At 43.9% G+C, this 14,422-nt stretch overlaps 1 protein-coding gene and 1 pseudogene across 1 annotated transcript; both read left to right on the forward strand.

Moving 5' to 3' along the window:
- Positions 1 to 2,928: 2,928 nt before the first annotated feature.
- Positions 2,929 to 5,230, forward strand: LOC105510468 (annotated as a pseudogene).
- A 4,186-nt stretch (positions 5,231 to 9,416) lies between these two features.
- On the forward strand, positions 9,417 to 9,966 carry LOC105510446 (28S ribosomal protein S36, mitochondrial). Its single transcript, XM_011940244.1, has one exon. It carries the CDS (start codon positions 9,421 to 9,423, stop codon positions 9,730 to 9,732), a length of 312 nt encoding a protein of 103 aa, XP_011795634.1. The 5' UTR covers positions 9,417 to 9,420; the 3' UTR covers positions 9,733 to 9,966.
- The last annotated feature ends 4,456 nt before the right edge of the window (positions 9,967 to 14,422 follow it).

The raw sequence follows: 14,422 nt of genomic DNA on the forward strand, positions 1-14,422 counted from the left end.
AAAGATGTAGCGCCTATCTTTGAGGATCTTAAAGTCTACCAAAAGGGAGATGGGCATGTTAACAAATGAGCGCTAAAGTTATTTAGGTGCAAAATCAAAAATCTGGGCCAGTACCATGGCTCACACCTGTAAGCCTAGAACCTTGGGAGGTCGAGGCGGGAGGATTACTTGAGCCCAGGAGTTCGAGACCAGCCTGGGCAACATAGCAAGATGTTAAAAATAAAAATTTAGCCAGGCATAGTGGCGCGTGCCTGTGGTCCCAGCTACTCGGGTGGCTGTGGAGGGAGGATCACTTGAGCCTAAGAGGTGGAGACTGCAGTGAGCTGCAATCACGCCACTGCACTCCAGCCTGGGTGACAGAGCAAGACTCTGTCTCAAAAAACTAAAACAAAAAAAACTTCATGTGGCTCTATAACTTCCAAAGAAATGAATGTTCAGTTCTATCCAAAGCAGAGAGTAGGCTTTTTTGAGGAGGTAAATCCTGTTGTGTCTCTAAAGATGTTCAAAGATCAATGGTGGGTTAGTCTGTGAGACTCAGGGTGGAGGATTATATTCCAGTTGAAGCAGCAGGAGCAATGATACAGGGTGTGAAATAGCAAGGTGCATTCCCCGTAAAAAAAGGCTCAGTGTGCTCATTCTCTATAGTTTTGAAGTGGGGAGAAGGCATATAGTGAGATAACACGTAGCAGGTAGTCATGTATCAGAGCTAAGGACTTTGAACTTTATCTTAGAGGGACGCAGAAGCCATGGGCTGGCCGTTTTTATTTATTTCCTAGCCTAAATCATCCTGATTCTGAGCGGCTACCATGGTCTGTGATAACTGCAATAGACTGTTTTCAAAATGGGTGCCATCATTTCCCTCCCTATATCCCTGCCTTGGGTGGTTCTCTTCACTCTGATTCTTGAGCTTGTCCAAGTGACTTGCTTTGAACAATGGGGAAATAACAAACATGACACTTGGAAAGTGCTTGCACTACAGTAATAAAGACACCATACACTATGATCCAGCAATAGGACTCCTTTTTTTTTTTTTTTTTTGAGGCGGAGTCTCGCTCTGTCGCCCGGACTGGAGTGCAGTGGCCGGATCTCAGCTCACTGCAAGCTCCGCCTTCCGGGTTTACGCCATTCTCCTGCCTCAGCCTCCCGAGGAGCTGGGACTACAGGCGCCCGCCACCTCGCCCGGCTAGTTTTTGTATTTTTAGTAGAGACGGGGTTTCACCGTGTTAGCCAGGATGGTCTCGATCTCCTGACCTCGTGATCCGCCCATCTCGGCCTCCCAAAGTGCTGGGATTACAGGCTTGAGCCACCGCGCCCGGCCAGGCCTCCTTTTTATTTAATGAGTTGAAAACAAGTCCACAGCAAACCTGCACAGAAATAATAAGAGTATATAACGAAATTGGGAGAAACTAACAAACAAATGAACTAAACGTAAGACGTTGACTGGAAACTGTTTCACAGAAGTTCAAAGACTACACATGAAAATGTATTAACCTCACAGTTAATTAGTAAAAACCAAGATAAAAACACAAGATGATCCCATTTCACAAACACGAGATAGACAAAAATAATTCATTAAAACATTAGATCATTCCAATGTTGCCAATTATATGGAATAAATAGACACATGTGCAAGAATGGTGGAAGGGTCAACTCATACACTGTATTAGAAATTTCTGGTAATCTTGAAGTTTCCCAGAACCTACAACCCAACAAATTTTCTCTAATGTAGAAAAATTGTTATGTATAGGCACTTGCAAACTTGAGTATGATTCGAGCAACATTTTTCATAAGAGAAGAACATAAAATTAAAGGAAGTCAAAGACTATAATAAATGGAATAGATGAGCAAATTGGGTTGTCTAAGACTCAGACACCAGCAGGTGTGAAATATCCTAGGGGGAAAGAAACAAAGGGACGCCAATCCATTTACTTCCTTTCATGGAAAGTGCAAAAGAGGCAACATTAAGTGAAACACTGCTTGGTGATAAATAGTGGATAGTAAAGCCATAAAAAGTATTCACAGAATGATAGATAGTGGTCACCTCTGCTGACAGAAGGCAAATTAAGTCAGGGTAGAGCACCACAGGGAGACTATGAAATGCCCAACGTCTGTTCATTACTGTGAGCCTCCAGTCTAAAGAACTTTATATGATGTTTATTTAAATGTAAAACAAAACATTTTATGCATTTTTCTGAGTAAGATATAATTTATTATACATATAGGCCCGGCACAGCGGCTCACACCTGTAATCCCAACACTTTGGGAGGCCGAGGCAGGCGGATCACCTGAGGTCAGAAGTTTGAGACCAGCCTGACCAACATGGAGAAACCTTGTGTCTACTAAAAATACAAAATTAGCCGGGCATGGTGGTGCATGTCTGCAATCCCAGCTACTCGGGAGGCTTGAGGCAGGAGAATCACTTGAACCTGGAAGGCGGAGGTTGCTGTGAGCCAAGATCATGCCGTTGCATTCCAGCCTGGGCAACAAGAGCAAAACTCCGTCTCAAAAAAAAATGTGTATATATATATTACACATATATAAAGAATGATTTAAGCACTAAAATTATAATTTATTTATTTATTATTTATTTATTTATTTGGGACAAAATCTCACTGTCGCCCCCACTGGAGTGCAGTGATGCAATCCTAGTTTTCTGCAACCTCCGCCTCCCGGGTTCTAGCGATTCTCCTGCTTCAGTCTCCCCAGTGGCTGAGATTACAGGCGTGTGCCACCACGCCTGGCTAATTTTTTTTATTTTTAGTAGAGACAGGGTTTTGCCATGTTGGCCAGTCTGGTCTCAAACTCCTGACCTCAAATGATCCGGCCGCCTCAGCCTCCCAAAGTGCTGGGATTACAAGCGTGAGCCACTGCACCTGGCTAAAAACTATAATTTAAAAAAAAGAAAGTGCTTGCACTTTCCTGCGACCCATGCGGTCATCACCTTGTGGACAAGGCCAGGATGCCCTTCCAGAGACATGTAACCCAGTCACCATCATCACTCTAGCCAACAGCCAGCACTCACTCCAGATATGTGAGTGATGCATACTACACCAATCATTTCCATTAATGCAAAATCATTAGGGAAACTCAGAATGTTAGAAAGAAGAAGACATGCCACCCATAATTATACTACCTAAATATAACTACTATAAGCTTTTTTAGTATTTTTATTTCCCTTTTTTTTTTTTTAAGTTTTTTGAGATGAAGTTTCACTCTTGTTGCTCAGCCTGGAATGCAATGGTGTAATCTCAGCTCACTGCAACCTCCGCCTCCTGGGTTCAAGCGATTCTCCTACCTCAGCCTCCCAAGTAGCCAGGATTACAGGCGCCTGCCACCACACCCGGCTACTAATTTTTGTATTTTAGTAGAGACAGGGTTTCACCATGTTGGCCAGGCTGGTCTCGAACTCCTGACCTCAAGTGATCTGCCCGCCTCAGCCTCCCAAAGTGCTGGGATTATAAGTGTAAGCCACAGTGCCTGGCCTATTTCCAATCTTTTTATCTGCCCAGATTTCTCTATATGGTTATAATCAATATATATGGACAGTTTTGCAGCCCGCTTTTTAATTTGTATTAAACAAGTATATTTTTGGCCAGGCACAGTGGCTCACACCTATAATCCCAGCATTTTGGGAGGCCGAGGCAGGCGGGTCATTTGAGGTCAAGAGTTCGAGACCAGCCTGGTCAACATGGCGAAACCCCGTCTACTAAAAATACAAAAACTAGCCAGGTGTTGTGGCACATGCCTGTAATCTCAGCTACTCGGGAGGCTGAGGCAGGAGAATTGCTTGAATCCAGGAGAAGGAAATTGCAGTGAGCCGAGATCGTGCCACTGTACTCTAGCCTGGACAACAGATCAAGATTCTGTCTCTATTTAAAAAAAAAAAAAAAATGTGTATTTTCGTATATGTTACCATGTTTAATGGCTGAGTAATAGTCCATTTGATCTGGCAAATGAACTATAATTCCTTTGCTGTTGTTGAAAAATTAGGTATATGATGTAATCAACCTTTAAAAGTAGGCACCCCAGTCAGAGCAGACCTGGGGACCTGTGCGCCCTGCACCCAGTTAACTGCTGAAGGGGTTGGCTCAGGCTACCAGCCCCTCTGGTGAGAACTCTGCCTGGGGCTCTGCTGATTGTTCTGAATCATGGAGGTGAAGAAGACTTCTCTAGCTAGGTGACGTTCTTGTTGAAAGTCATAGGCTACCTCAATCGGCTCTTCCTACAAACTGTCTTTAAGAGAGGTGCCTGCCCGCACTGATCCAGGAGCTAGGGCGTAGCAGCTTCCATGGATAGGGAGATGGGCCCTCTTGTGACCTTTGTGTGGAAGGCAGTGTTGACTATGCTTCTGCACTGGCAGGCATCGCCTTCCACAATGAAGGGCGCTGGTTGAAGGATCCAGCCACAAGACCTTCATGGTGCTGAGATGGACCTACTACCTCAGAAGAGTGGCTCCCACAGCGCTGGCAACAGCACTTGACATGAGGTTGTCCAACTGGAGCTTCACAATAACCAAATCTTTAGCTGTTCTCTTCATCTTCAATCTTCTCTGTGATCTTCAAGCTGGAGGAGTTGCAATGGCACTGGTCCTTGTGATCCTCCTCATCGCCGGGAGTCTCTTCATGTTCACCTTCAAGTCCACACAGCCCAATGTGGAGGGCTTCACCTTGGTGCTGGGGACCTCGCTCATTGGTGGCATTCGCTGAACCCTCACCCGGACATTCCAGCAGAAGGCTGATCTTGGCTTCCAGGACTCCATCGACAGCATGCTCCACCTGCAGCCACTCATGTTTCTGGGGCTCTTCCCTCTCTGCTGTATGTAAAAGTCGCCATTTGTCCACGTCTGGGGAAATCTTTCATTTCCAGGACACAGGGCTGCTCCTGGGGCACTTGGGAACCTCTTCCTTGGTGGGCTTCTCACCTTCGGTTTGGACTTCTCTGTGTTCCTCCTGATCTCCAGACCCTCCAGCCTCACTGCCTCCATTGCTGGCATTTGGAAGGAAGTCTGCACTTTGCTGGCTGATCAGATCAGCCACCTGAACTGGCTGGAATTCCTGCTCTGCCTCTCAGGAATATCCTCAAAGCCCTGCACTCCAGAGGTGATGACAGCTCTGAACCCTTGAAGAGGCTAGGCTCCAGTTCCCACCTGGAGCCACTGCCCTGAAGCGGCCAGCAGGAGTAAGATGACAATGCCGAGGAGGAGTCCTTTGTGGCTCAGAGGCAGCAGTGACCAGCCAAGGGGAGCAGCTTGAAAGCAGGCCACTCTCAACTAACACTTGGCAGTAGCTCAGGGGACCTGGGTGGCTGGCTCTTCATGGCAGCTGGGAGCAGTGGACCGAGAGTCACCTGGGCATGACCATGTGGTGTGGCCAGGTCAGGGACTTGTAGCTTCTGCCCCTCCCTTTGGAACATGGTCAAACAGAGAGGGTGAGCACCAGGCCAGCTTGGGACCCGGCCAGAACTGGGCCCAAGCTGTGCTAGAATCGCAGCAGCAGACGGGAGTGGGCTGGTTCTTCTCAACTATTTCCCAGACTCTGACAGCCAAGACTCATTTCTGAGGCTTAGCAGCTTTCTAAGGGGACTGGGTTTGGACTGCAGAGCAATTGGGAAGGGAACCTGGAGAGGCTGGGGCCCTCATCACCCGGGCAGCATCTTTTCTCAGATAGCAAATTTATTTATGCTTTGGAAATAAATGGTTCACAGTCCAGAGAAAATGAACAAAAAATCCTTCATAAGCATAAAGGTCTCTCCAACTTTAGGATTGTTCCATATAATATTCTCATGAAGCAGAGCAATTGGATCAAAAGGTGTGGATATCATTGAGGACCAATACACATTACCAACTCACACAAAGGCTTTCATACCAGTTTACACATCCATCAACATTGTCTGAGTGGTCATTTCACCAAAGCCTCAAAGGTCCCACGGGTTTCTGTAGTTTTTCATTTTGTTTTGTTTTCTATCTTTTTTAATTTGGGTGAGAAATTAATTCTGGTTTTCTTTTGAATTATTTCTTCAATAATTAATAAGGTGAAAGTGTTAGAAAGTCACATTTTCCAGTGCCTATCAGAGCACTAGGCTAGTTGATTTAAGTTGTGTTAAAATAACTTTCTTCATATCCACACAATAGCTGCTCCTAAATTTCCATATAGTGTCTAGAAATAGCTATCTGTTTGAATTTGTGTTTGCACAGCAATTTCAAAATATTGAGAAGATGTCAGTTGTCTATATTTAAGAATAAGCCTACCCAGTGAAAATTATTCGGGGGAGACCTAAACTCCCAAGTTACCCATTGGTATTGCCAGGAAATCCACACCACAATATTGCTGAAATTTACAGATGAGTACCCTAAGCCTTGGAGGTTTTAAGAAACTTGCCCGGCTGGGCGTGGTGGCTCACGATTTTAATCCCAGCACTTTGGGAGGCAGAGGCGGGAGGATCACTTGAGCCCAAGAGTTCAAGACCAACCTGGGCAACATGGCGAAACTCTGTCTCTACAAAAAAATACAAAAATTAGCCAGGTGTGGTGCATGCACCTGTAGTCCCAGCTACTAACTAGGGAGGCTGAGGCAGGTCCATCCCCTGAGCCTAGGAGGTCAAGGCTGCAGTGAGCCATGATCACACCAATGCACTCCAGCCTGGGCAACAGAATGAGATCCTGTCTCAAAAAAAAAGAAGAAGGAAGAAAAAAAAAAAAAAGAAAACAGAAACTTACTCAAGAGCCCCATAGATATATAAACCTCAGAGAATGTAAATAGACAATCAGGGCAGAGTGGATGGGGGTCCTCAGTTCACAGAACAAAAATCAAACCAAGAACGACATAACATCGTTACAAGATCTTTCCGGTACATCTCAAATTCAACCACTTCTTATATCTCTGCTGCTACTACCCCATCCAAAGCACATCCTCGCTGGATTACCACAGTAGTCTGCAAACTAGTTTCCAAGTCCATGCATACTTCTCTACAGCTTACGTTCTACATGTCTCCCAAAGATGTTAGCAATTTTTTTTTTTTTTTTTTTTTTTTGAGACGGAGTCTCACTCTGGCCTAGGCTGCAGTGCAGTGGCGCAATCTCGGCTCACTGCAACCTCTGCCTCCTGGGCCCAAGCAATTCTTCTGCCTCAGCCTTCTGAGTAGCTAGGACTACAGGCTTGTGCCACCATGCCTGGCTCTTTTTTTTTTTTTTTTTTTTTTTGGTATTTTTGGTAGAGACAGGGTTTCACCGTGTTGGCCAGGCTGGTCTCAAATTCCTGACCTCAGGTGACCCACCCACCTCGGCCTCCCAAAGTGCTGGGATTACAGACATAAACCACCGTGCCTGGCTGCAATCTTCTTTTTCCTTTTATTCATTTGGCAGCGAAGGGAACTTGTATAGGTGACTCTGGTCACTCTGGTGACTCTGGTCAGCTTCCTCTGACATCTTGTAGTTCCTCCCCGCCTCCAGTGGAAAAAAAGAACCGTAAGTACATGAGCCCAAGCTGACGCATTCCCCACTTGTAGGACTTGGGCTTTGCCCATGCCTGGGTAGGAAGAGCAGCCAGACCATCATCTCAGCCACCTGAAACAGTCTTCCCTCATTCTCCTTGCTCAATTTCCAGCCTGCCAGATGGAGGGGGGTGTTGAGTACCTGCTATGGGACAGACACCATGTCAGATAATAGGTACAAGACAGTGAACAAGACACAAATGATTCTAGAATTTTGGCACTTACTTTCTAGCAAGGAATACTGACAAAAGTAAATAAACAAAGAAAATTCATGCAGTGTGATAAGCACTAGGAAGAAAGTGGAGTATGAAATTAGCCTAGAAAGTAATAGGGAAGGCCATCAACTGACTTAGATAGGGTGATTGACAAAGGTCTCCCCGGGAAAATGACATTTAAGCTGAGACTCAAAGGAAGAGAAGGAGGGACGGGGTTGGGGTTGTGGAGAGGCTGAAAGAGAACGGTAAGTTCAAAGACCCTGAGGTGGAATAAAAATGGGCAAGCTCAGTGATCTGAAAGATCAGAATGTTCTTGGTGCACAGTGAGCAAAGGGAAGTTTGATATGAAACGTCCCTGAGGTGTAAGCAGGAGTCCAATCACATAAGGCCTTAGAGACTATGATAAGGAGTTTGGACTTCATTCAAGGTACAATGGAAAGGCATAAGAAGAGTTAATGAAGAGAAGAATATTAATCAACTATCCCTTGAAGTTTTATGAGAAATGGATTGGAATATTCATGAGTGGTGGTGGGAAGACCAGGTAGGAGCCTGTGGCTCTGATCAGGTGAAAGTTAATGTAATGGTGGCTGGGACTGGGCTGGTGGCCATGAAGATGGAAGGAATTGGAGGGCTCTGAAGATACATTTTAGAAGTAGAATCAAAAGAAATTGCTAAAAAGGAAAACCCACATTCACCAAATACTAATAGGTTCGTTTGTGTCTTTAACAATTCAAAAATCACTAAACACCTCTAGATCAAAATGGCCAAAAAAAAAAGAAATGTAAAGACTATTCTAGAAAGAAATATTGGCCAGGCGCAGTGACTCATGCCTGTAATCCCAGCACTTTGGGAGACTGAGGTGGGCAGATCATAAGGTCAGGAGTTCGAGACCAGCCTGGCCAAAATAGTGAAATCCTGTCTCTACTAAAAATACAAAAAAATTAGCCGGGCATGGTGGTGGGTGCCTATAATCCCAGCTACTTGGGAGGCTGAGGCAAGCAGAATCGCTTGAACCTGGGAGGTGGAGGTTGCAGTGAGCTGAGATGGTGACACTGAACTCTAGCCCGGGCAACAGTGCAAGATTCTGTCTCAAAAAAAAGAAAAAGAAAGAAAAGTTATACTGCCATTTGTGATTTAAATTTTAAGAAATCATTCTGAAGGACTTCGATGAAACAGGCACTTATAATTGGATGGCTGATGACTCACAACATCCATAATCATTAAAAAATAAACTTTTTGGCCGGGCGTGGTGGCTCACACCTGTAATCCTAGCACTTTGGGAGGCTGAGGCAGGTGGATGGCCTGAGGTCAGGAGTTCGAGACCAGCCAGGCCAACATAATGAAACCTCGTCTCTACTGAAAAAACACAGAAATTATCCGGGTGTGGTGGCGGACACCTGTAATCCCAGCTGCTCAGGAGGCTGAGGCAAGAGAATCACTTGAACTCTGGAGATGGAGGTTGCTGTGAGCGGAGATTGCACCATTGCACTCCAGCTTGGGTGACAAAAGCAAGAGACTTCATCTCAAAAAAAAAAATAAAATTAAAATAAGTAAATACGTACATAAATAAACTTTTTTTTTAAAAAATCAAGCATGACTCCAAGGTTTCTGGTTGAATAATGAGTTGGTTGACGTTGCCCTTTACTGAGATCAGGACAACTGCGCAGGGAAATAAGGTAAAGGTTGTGCACAGGGATTAAGAATTCAACTTTAGGTCATGATGGGCAGCAAGATGGCGTCTGCCAGTAGGGTCGTTCAGGTAGTCAAACCACACACTCCATTAATAAGGTTTCCTGACAGAAGAGACAATCCTAAACCCAATGTGTCGGAAGCTTTGAGATCAGCAGGGCTACCATCTCACTCTTCTGTAATTTCACAACATTCTAAGGGAAGTAAATCACCAGATTTGTTGATGTATCAGGGTCCACCAGATACTGCAGAAATAATAAAAACATTACCTCAGAAATACAGAAGGAAACTTGTGTCTCAAGAAGAAATTGAATTTATCCAACGTGGAGGTCCTGAATAACCATGGGTGGCTGCTGTTTGTCATCAGACAATAGAATTGTCTTTACAATAAAGGACTTCCAAAATGACAGATGAGAAACTGTATATTAAACACCCTTAATAAATACTATAAAAAAATGAAATATAGAAAATTTAGATGGACACTTGTATTTCCTAATTTATGTATCTTGGTCAGCTTCTCCACAAGCTTACCTAATTATTTATACACTTTATACTTATTAAAGTATACATCATTTTTAAAAAAAAAAAAAGAATTCAACTTTAGACATGTTAAGTTTGAGGTGGGCTTAGTCTTCCTGACTCTGGATAAGGTAAACACACGATGGTTCTTTATAAAAATAATAAATGTGACTTAAATTGATGCAACAACAAATTAAGCACTAATGACAGTGGAGAACAATCTGTAAAAGACCTTCCAAAAGTGAAAGCACCCAAAACTGCTGTGTTTCTCAGAGAATTTATTTGAAACTTGCAAATAATAACACTATGAGATAGGTACAGGATTATTGCTCTCTTATTGTAGATGAGTAAACAGAGAGTGGAAATTTTAAAAACTCATCCAAAAAATACACACCTAATAAGGGGAGAAATTGGGATTATATAAATTGTAACAATCTATGGTACGTAGGAAAAGATTATTTTTCTAAGACCTTGTGCCAGATAGTACGTTATTGTCTCCCAGTTCCAAACTGGTTTTTGCCAGAGCTGGGACTCTGCATAACATTTCTGCTTTGCCAGCTGCTCTCTGCTAGGCTCTGCCAGTAGGGGGAGCTAGATAGAGACTGTAAGTCGGGAGAAGGGAAAATAGACTTGCTCCTCCCCATCTGCTTCCTACATCTTGACTGCAGCAGTTCCTTGCAGCAGGGAATGGCGCCCTCTCTCCTGAGGTCTGGGTCCCAGTCCCTTCCTCGATGTTTCTAAGTTTTAATAATTCCAGCCTCTTCCTTTGCTCACTCAGCCTTCCTTTGCTCACCCTAGAGTTCTCTTTTGAGTCTTTCCTAGATCAAGATCCTTTATATTAATTTTTGTTTAAGTGACTGATGTGGTTTCTGTTTCCTGATTGACCCATGGCAGATATAGGCCTAAAAAATGAAAATTCCCAGCCAGTGTCACTTATATACAAACGCTAAATCCTAAATGCAATTTTAGTAAACTCAGCAGCAAAACAGTTGAGGCTCATGACATGGATCATCCTGTTGAAGTAGGCCTAATTTAATATGTTAAATTAATGAAATTTAACATATTATTATGCAAGACACAGTCAGGAACAGGGGAGAGAATTATGACCTAAATTAAAGTCCTGTCCTTCACGGAGCTTCAGGGAAGCCAGATATTTCTTGAATAGTCACACAAACACATGCTCTGTGAGAGTTATTTATTTATTTATTTTATATATTTTTTTTTGAGGTAGAGTCTCCCTTTGTCACCCCGGCTGGAGTGCAGTGGCATGATCTCGGCTCACTGCAACCTCTGCCTCCCAGGTTCAAGTGATTCTCCTGCCTCAACCTCCCGAGGAGCTGGGATTACAGACACGCGCCACCATGCCCGCCTAATTTTTGTATTTTTAGTAGAAACGGGGTTTCGCCATGTCAGCCAGGCTGGTCTTGAACTCCTGACCTCAGGTGATCCGCCCGCCTTGGCCTCCTGAAGTGCTGGGATTACAGGCATGAGCCACCAGGCTCAGCAATTTATATATATATATTATGTTTTTAGACAGCGTCTTGCTCTGTCACCCAGGCGAGAGTGCAGTGATGTGATCGTGGGTCTACTGCAGCCTCCAACTCCCAGGCTCAAGTGATCCTCTCACCTCAGCCTCCCAAGCAGCTAGGAGTACAGGCACATGCCACCACACCCAGCTAATCCATGAGAGTTTTTAATAGGGTATGTGACATGGTCAGGAAGGTCAAAGGTCAGAGAAGACGTCCCCGAAGAAGTGACACTTGGACAGGTATTTGAAGGACACATAAATAGCTATTCAGGCAAAGAGACAAGGGAAGAGCATGTGCAAAAGTCATGTACTATGCTGGGCACAGTGGCTCACACCTGTAATCCCAGCACTTTGGGAGGCCAAGGTGGGCAGATCGCTTGAGGTCAGGAGTTCAAGACGAGCCTGGCCAATAGAGTGAAACCCCGTCTCTACTAAAGATACAAAAATTAGCCGGGTGTGGTGACACGCACCTGTAGTCCCAGCTACTCAGGAGGCTGATGCAGGAGGATCACTTGAGTCTGGGAAGCAGAGGTTGCAGTGAGCCGAGACCTTACCACTGCACTCCAGCCTAGGTGACAGATCGAGACTCTGTCTGAAAGAAAGAAAGAAATCTCTACTGCAGTGTGCTCATCCGGGGTGCTTTTAAATATCTCACACTGCACAGCAGACTAATTACGTCAAAATTTGGGGGGAAGACCCAAGCATCAGCATTTTTTAAAATTCCTCAGGTAATTCCAATGGGTAGCCAAGGTTGAGAATTGACAGACTATTATTGTATTCAAAGTCCTATTCTAAATTCTAGTGGTGTTAAAATAAATAAATAAAGCATGCAATGTGTGCCCCAGCTGGGTGTGGTGGTTCACGACGGTAATACCAGCACTTTGGGAGGCCGAGGCGGGAAGATCACTTGAGCCCAGGAGTTTGAGAGCAACCTGGACAACATGGTGAGACTGCCATCTCTAGTTTTAAAAGTAAATATTCCTTTTGGTAAGAGATAGCTAAAATAAATAAATAACATATTTTTAAAAAGAAAAAAAATGTGCGCCTGTATACGGAGTTACTTCACTTATTAATAACATGCTATTTTTACATAAAGTAATTTTTCCTTGAGCATTTTAGTCTTCTCAAACAATTAAAGATGAACAGGTTGGTTAGACATTTAAACTTTTTTGAACCTTATTACTTACCCACTTCAACAGAACTAATGGACTTGAGATGCAAATGAAAACTGCAAGTTCAAAGCTATCAAAAAATGAATGATTGAACCTTTCTGTTGTTGCAGAGAGATGATTATTTGATAACACTCATGGTTATTTCAGAACCAAAGGAGATGCCTGTTACAAAGAAAGATTCTAATCTCCAGTCCCTTCATCTAGAATTTTAAAATTGTAGTCACTTTTTGGAAAAAGTTTTTATTGTGAAATAATTTCAAACTTGCAGAAAAGTTGCAAGAATAGTACAAAGAATTTCCATATACCCCCTTCACCCAAACTTATTAGTTGTTAACATTTTACCATTCTCTAGATAGACAGATGATAGATGAACATAGATAGCTATAGTTTTGATTTATAAGAGGGTTAAGTTTATCACGTCCCTTTACCCCCTAAATACTTTAGAGTGTACGTCCCAAAAGCAAGAACATTCTCTTACATAATCACAGTTCAATCACAAGAATTTGGAAATTTAATGGTGCTATAACACTATTATCCAATCTACAGCTCATATTCAAAATTTTTAATTGTATCCATAATGTCCTTTCTAGCACTTTCTCCCAGTCTGGGATCTAATCCACAAATACACATGGCATATGTCATGTCATGGCTCTTCGATCTCCTTCCGTCTGAAAAGGTTCTGTTAATATGTTGCAGAAAATCCTTCAGTCTGGGTTTGTGTGATGTTTTCTCACGAGTAGATTGACCTACCCTTTTTTTTTTAGACGGAGTCTCGCTCTGTCGCTTAGGCTGGAGTGCAGTGGCACGATTTTGGCTCACTGCAAACGCCACCTCCCAGGTTCAAGCGATTATCCTGCCTCAGCCTCCTGAGTAGCTGGGATTACAGGCACCCGCCACCACGCCCAACTAATGTTTGTACTTTTAGTAGAGACAGGTTTTCGCCATGTTGGCCAGGCTGGCACATTTTTTTTTTTAGGGGGAGTCTCGCCTCCCTCTGTCACCCAGGCTGGAGTGCAATGGCACAATAACGGCTGAATACAACCTCTGCTCCCGGGCTTAAGCAATTATCGTGCCTCAGCCTCTCCAGTAGCTGGGATTACAGGCACCCACACCCACGCCTGGCTAATTTTTTGTATTTTTAGAAGAGACAGGGTTTCATCATATTGGTCAGTCTGGTCTGGAACTCCTGACCTCAAGTGATCTGCCCGCCTCGGCCTCCCAAAGTGCTGGGATTACAGGCATGAGCCACTGCACCCGGCCGAGTTATACATTTTTGGATGGGGATACCACATAAGAGATGATGTGTTCTTCTCGGGGAACCACATCAGAAGGTTCATGACGTCAACTTGCCCCATTGCTGGTGATGTTTGCTTTGATCACTTGGCTAAGACGCTGTCTAGTGTCTGCCAGGTGATCATGATAAGGTTACTAATTTCCCTTTGTGATGTCATGTGTGGGGATCTACCTGCAGGATCCAGACTAGGCTGAGGTGAGTGAGGCTTAGGGATGTAAGCAGTACTCCAGGACCTGATGGGGAGATCCTAGTCTCCCTTTTTAAAGACACCTTGTCACATAATCAGTTCACCTACCGTCTCTTACCAGGTTTAGGAGGAAATCTTGCAAAAATAAAATTATGCTATCAAAATTTTAACAGGAAATTTAAATCAAATCAAGACATCAAATTTGGCATACATGAGAAGAAAAGAGAAAGCAGGAAGAGCAATCCAGGTGGGTGGGGATCAAATAACAAAAGCAAAGCAAGCAGGACAGGGCAGGGCCTGCTGGGCAAACTCGGAGCAGAGAGTAGTGGT

This window comes from Colobus angolensis, unplaced genomic scaffold, assembly GCF_000951035.1.
Source record: "Colobus angolensis palliatus isolate OR3802 unplaced genomic scaffold, Cang.pa_1.0 Scaffold188, whole genome shotgun sequence".
NCBI lineage: Eukaryota > Metazoa > Chordata > Mammalia > Primates > Cercopithecidae > Colobus > Colobus angolensis.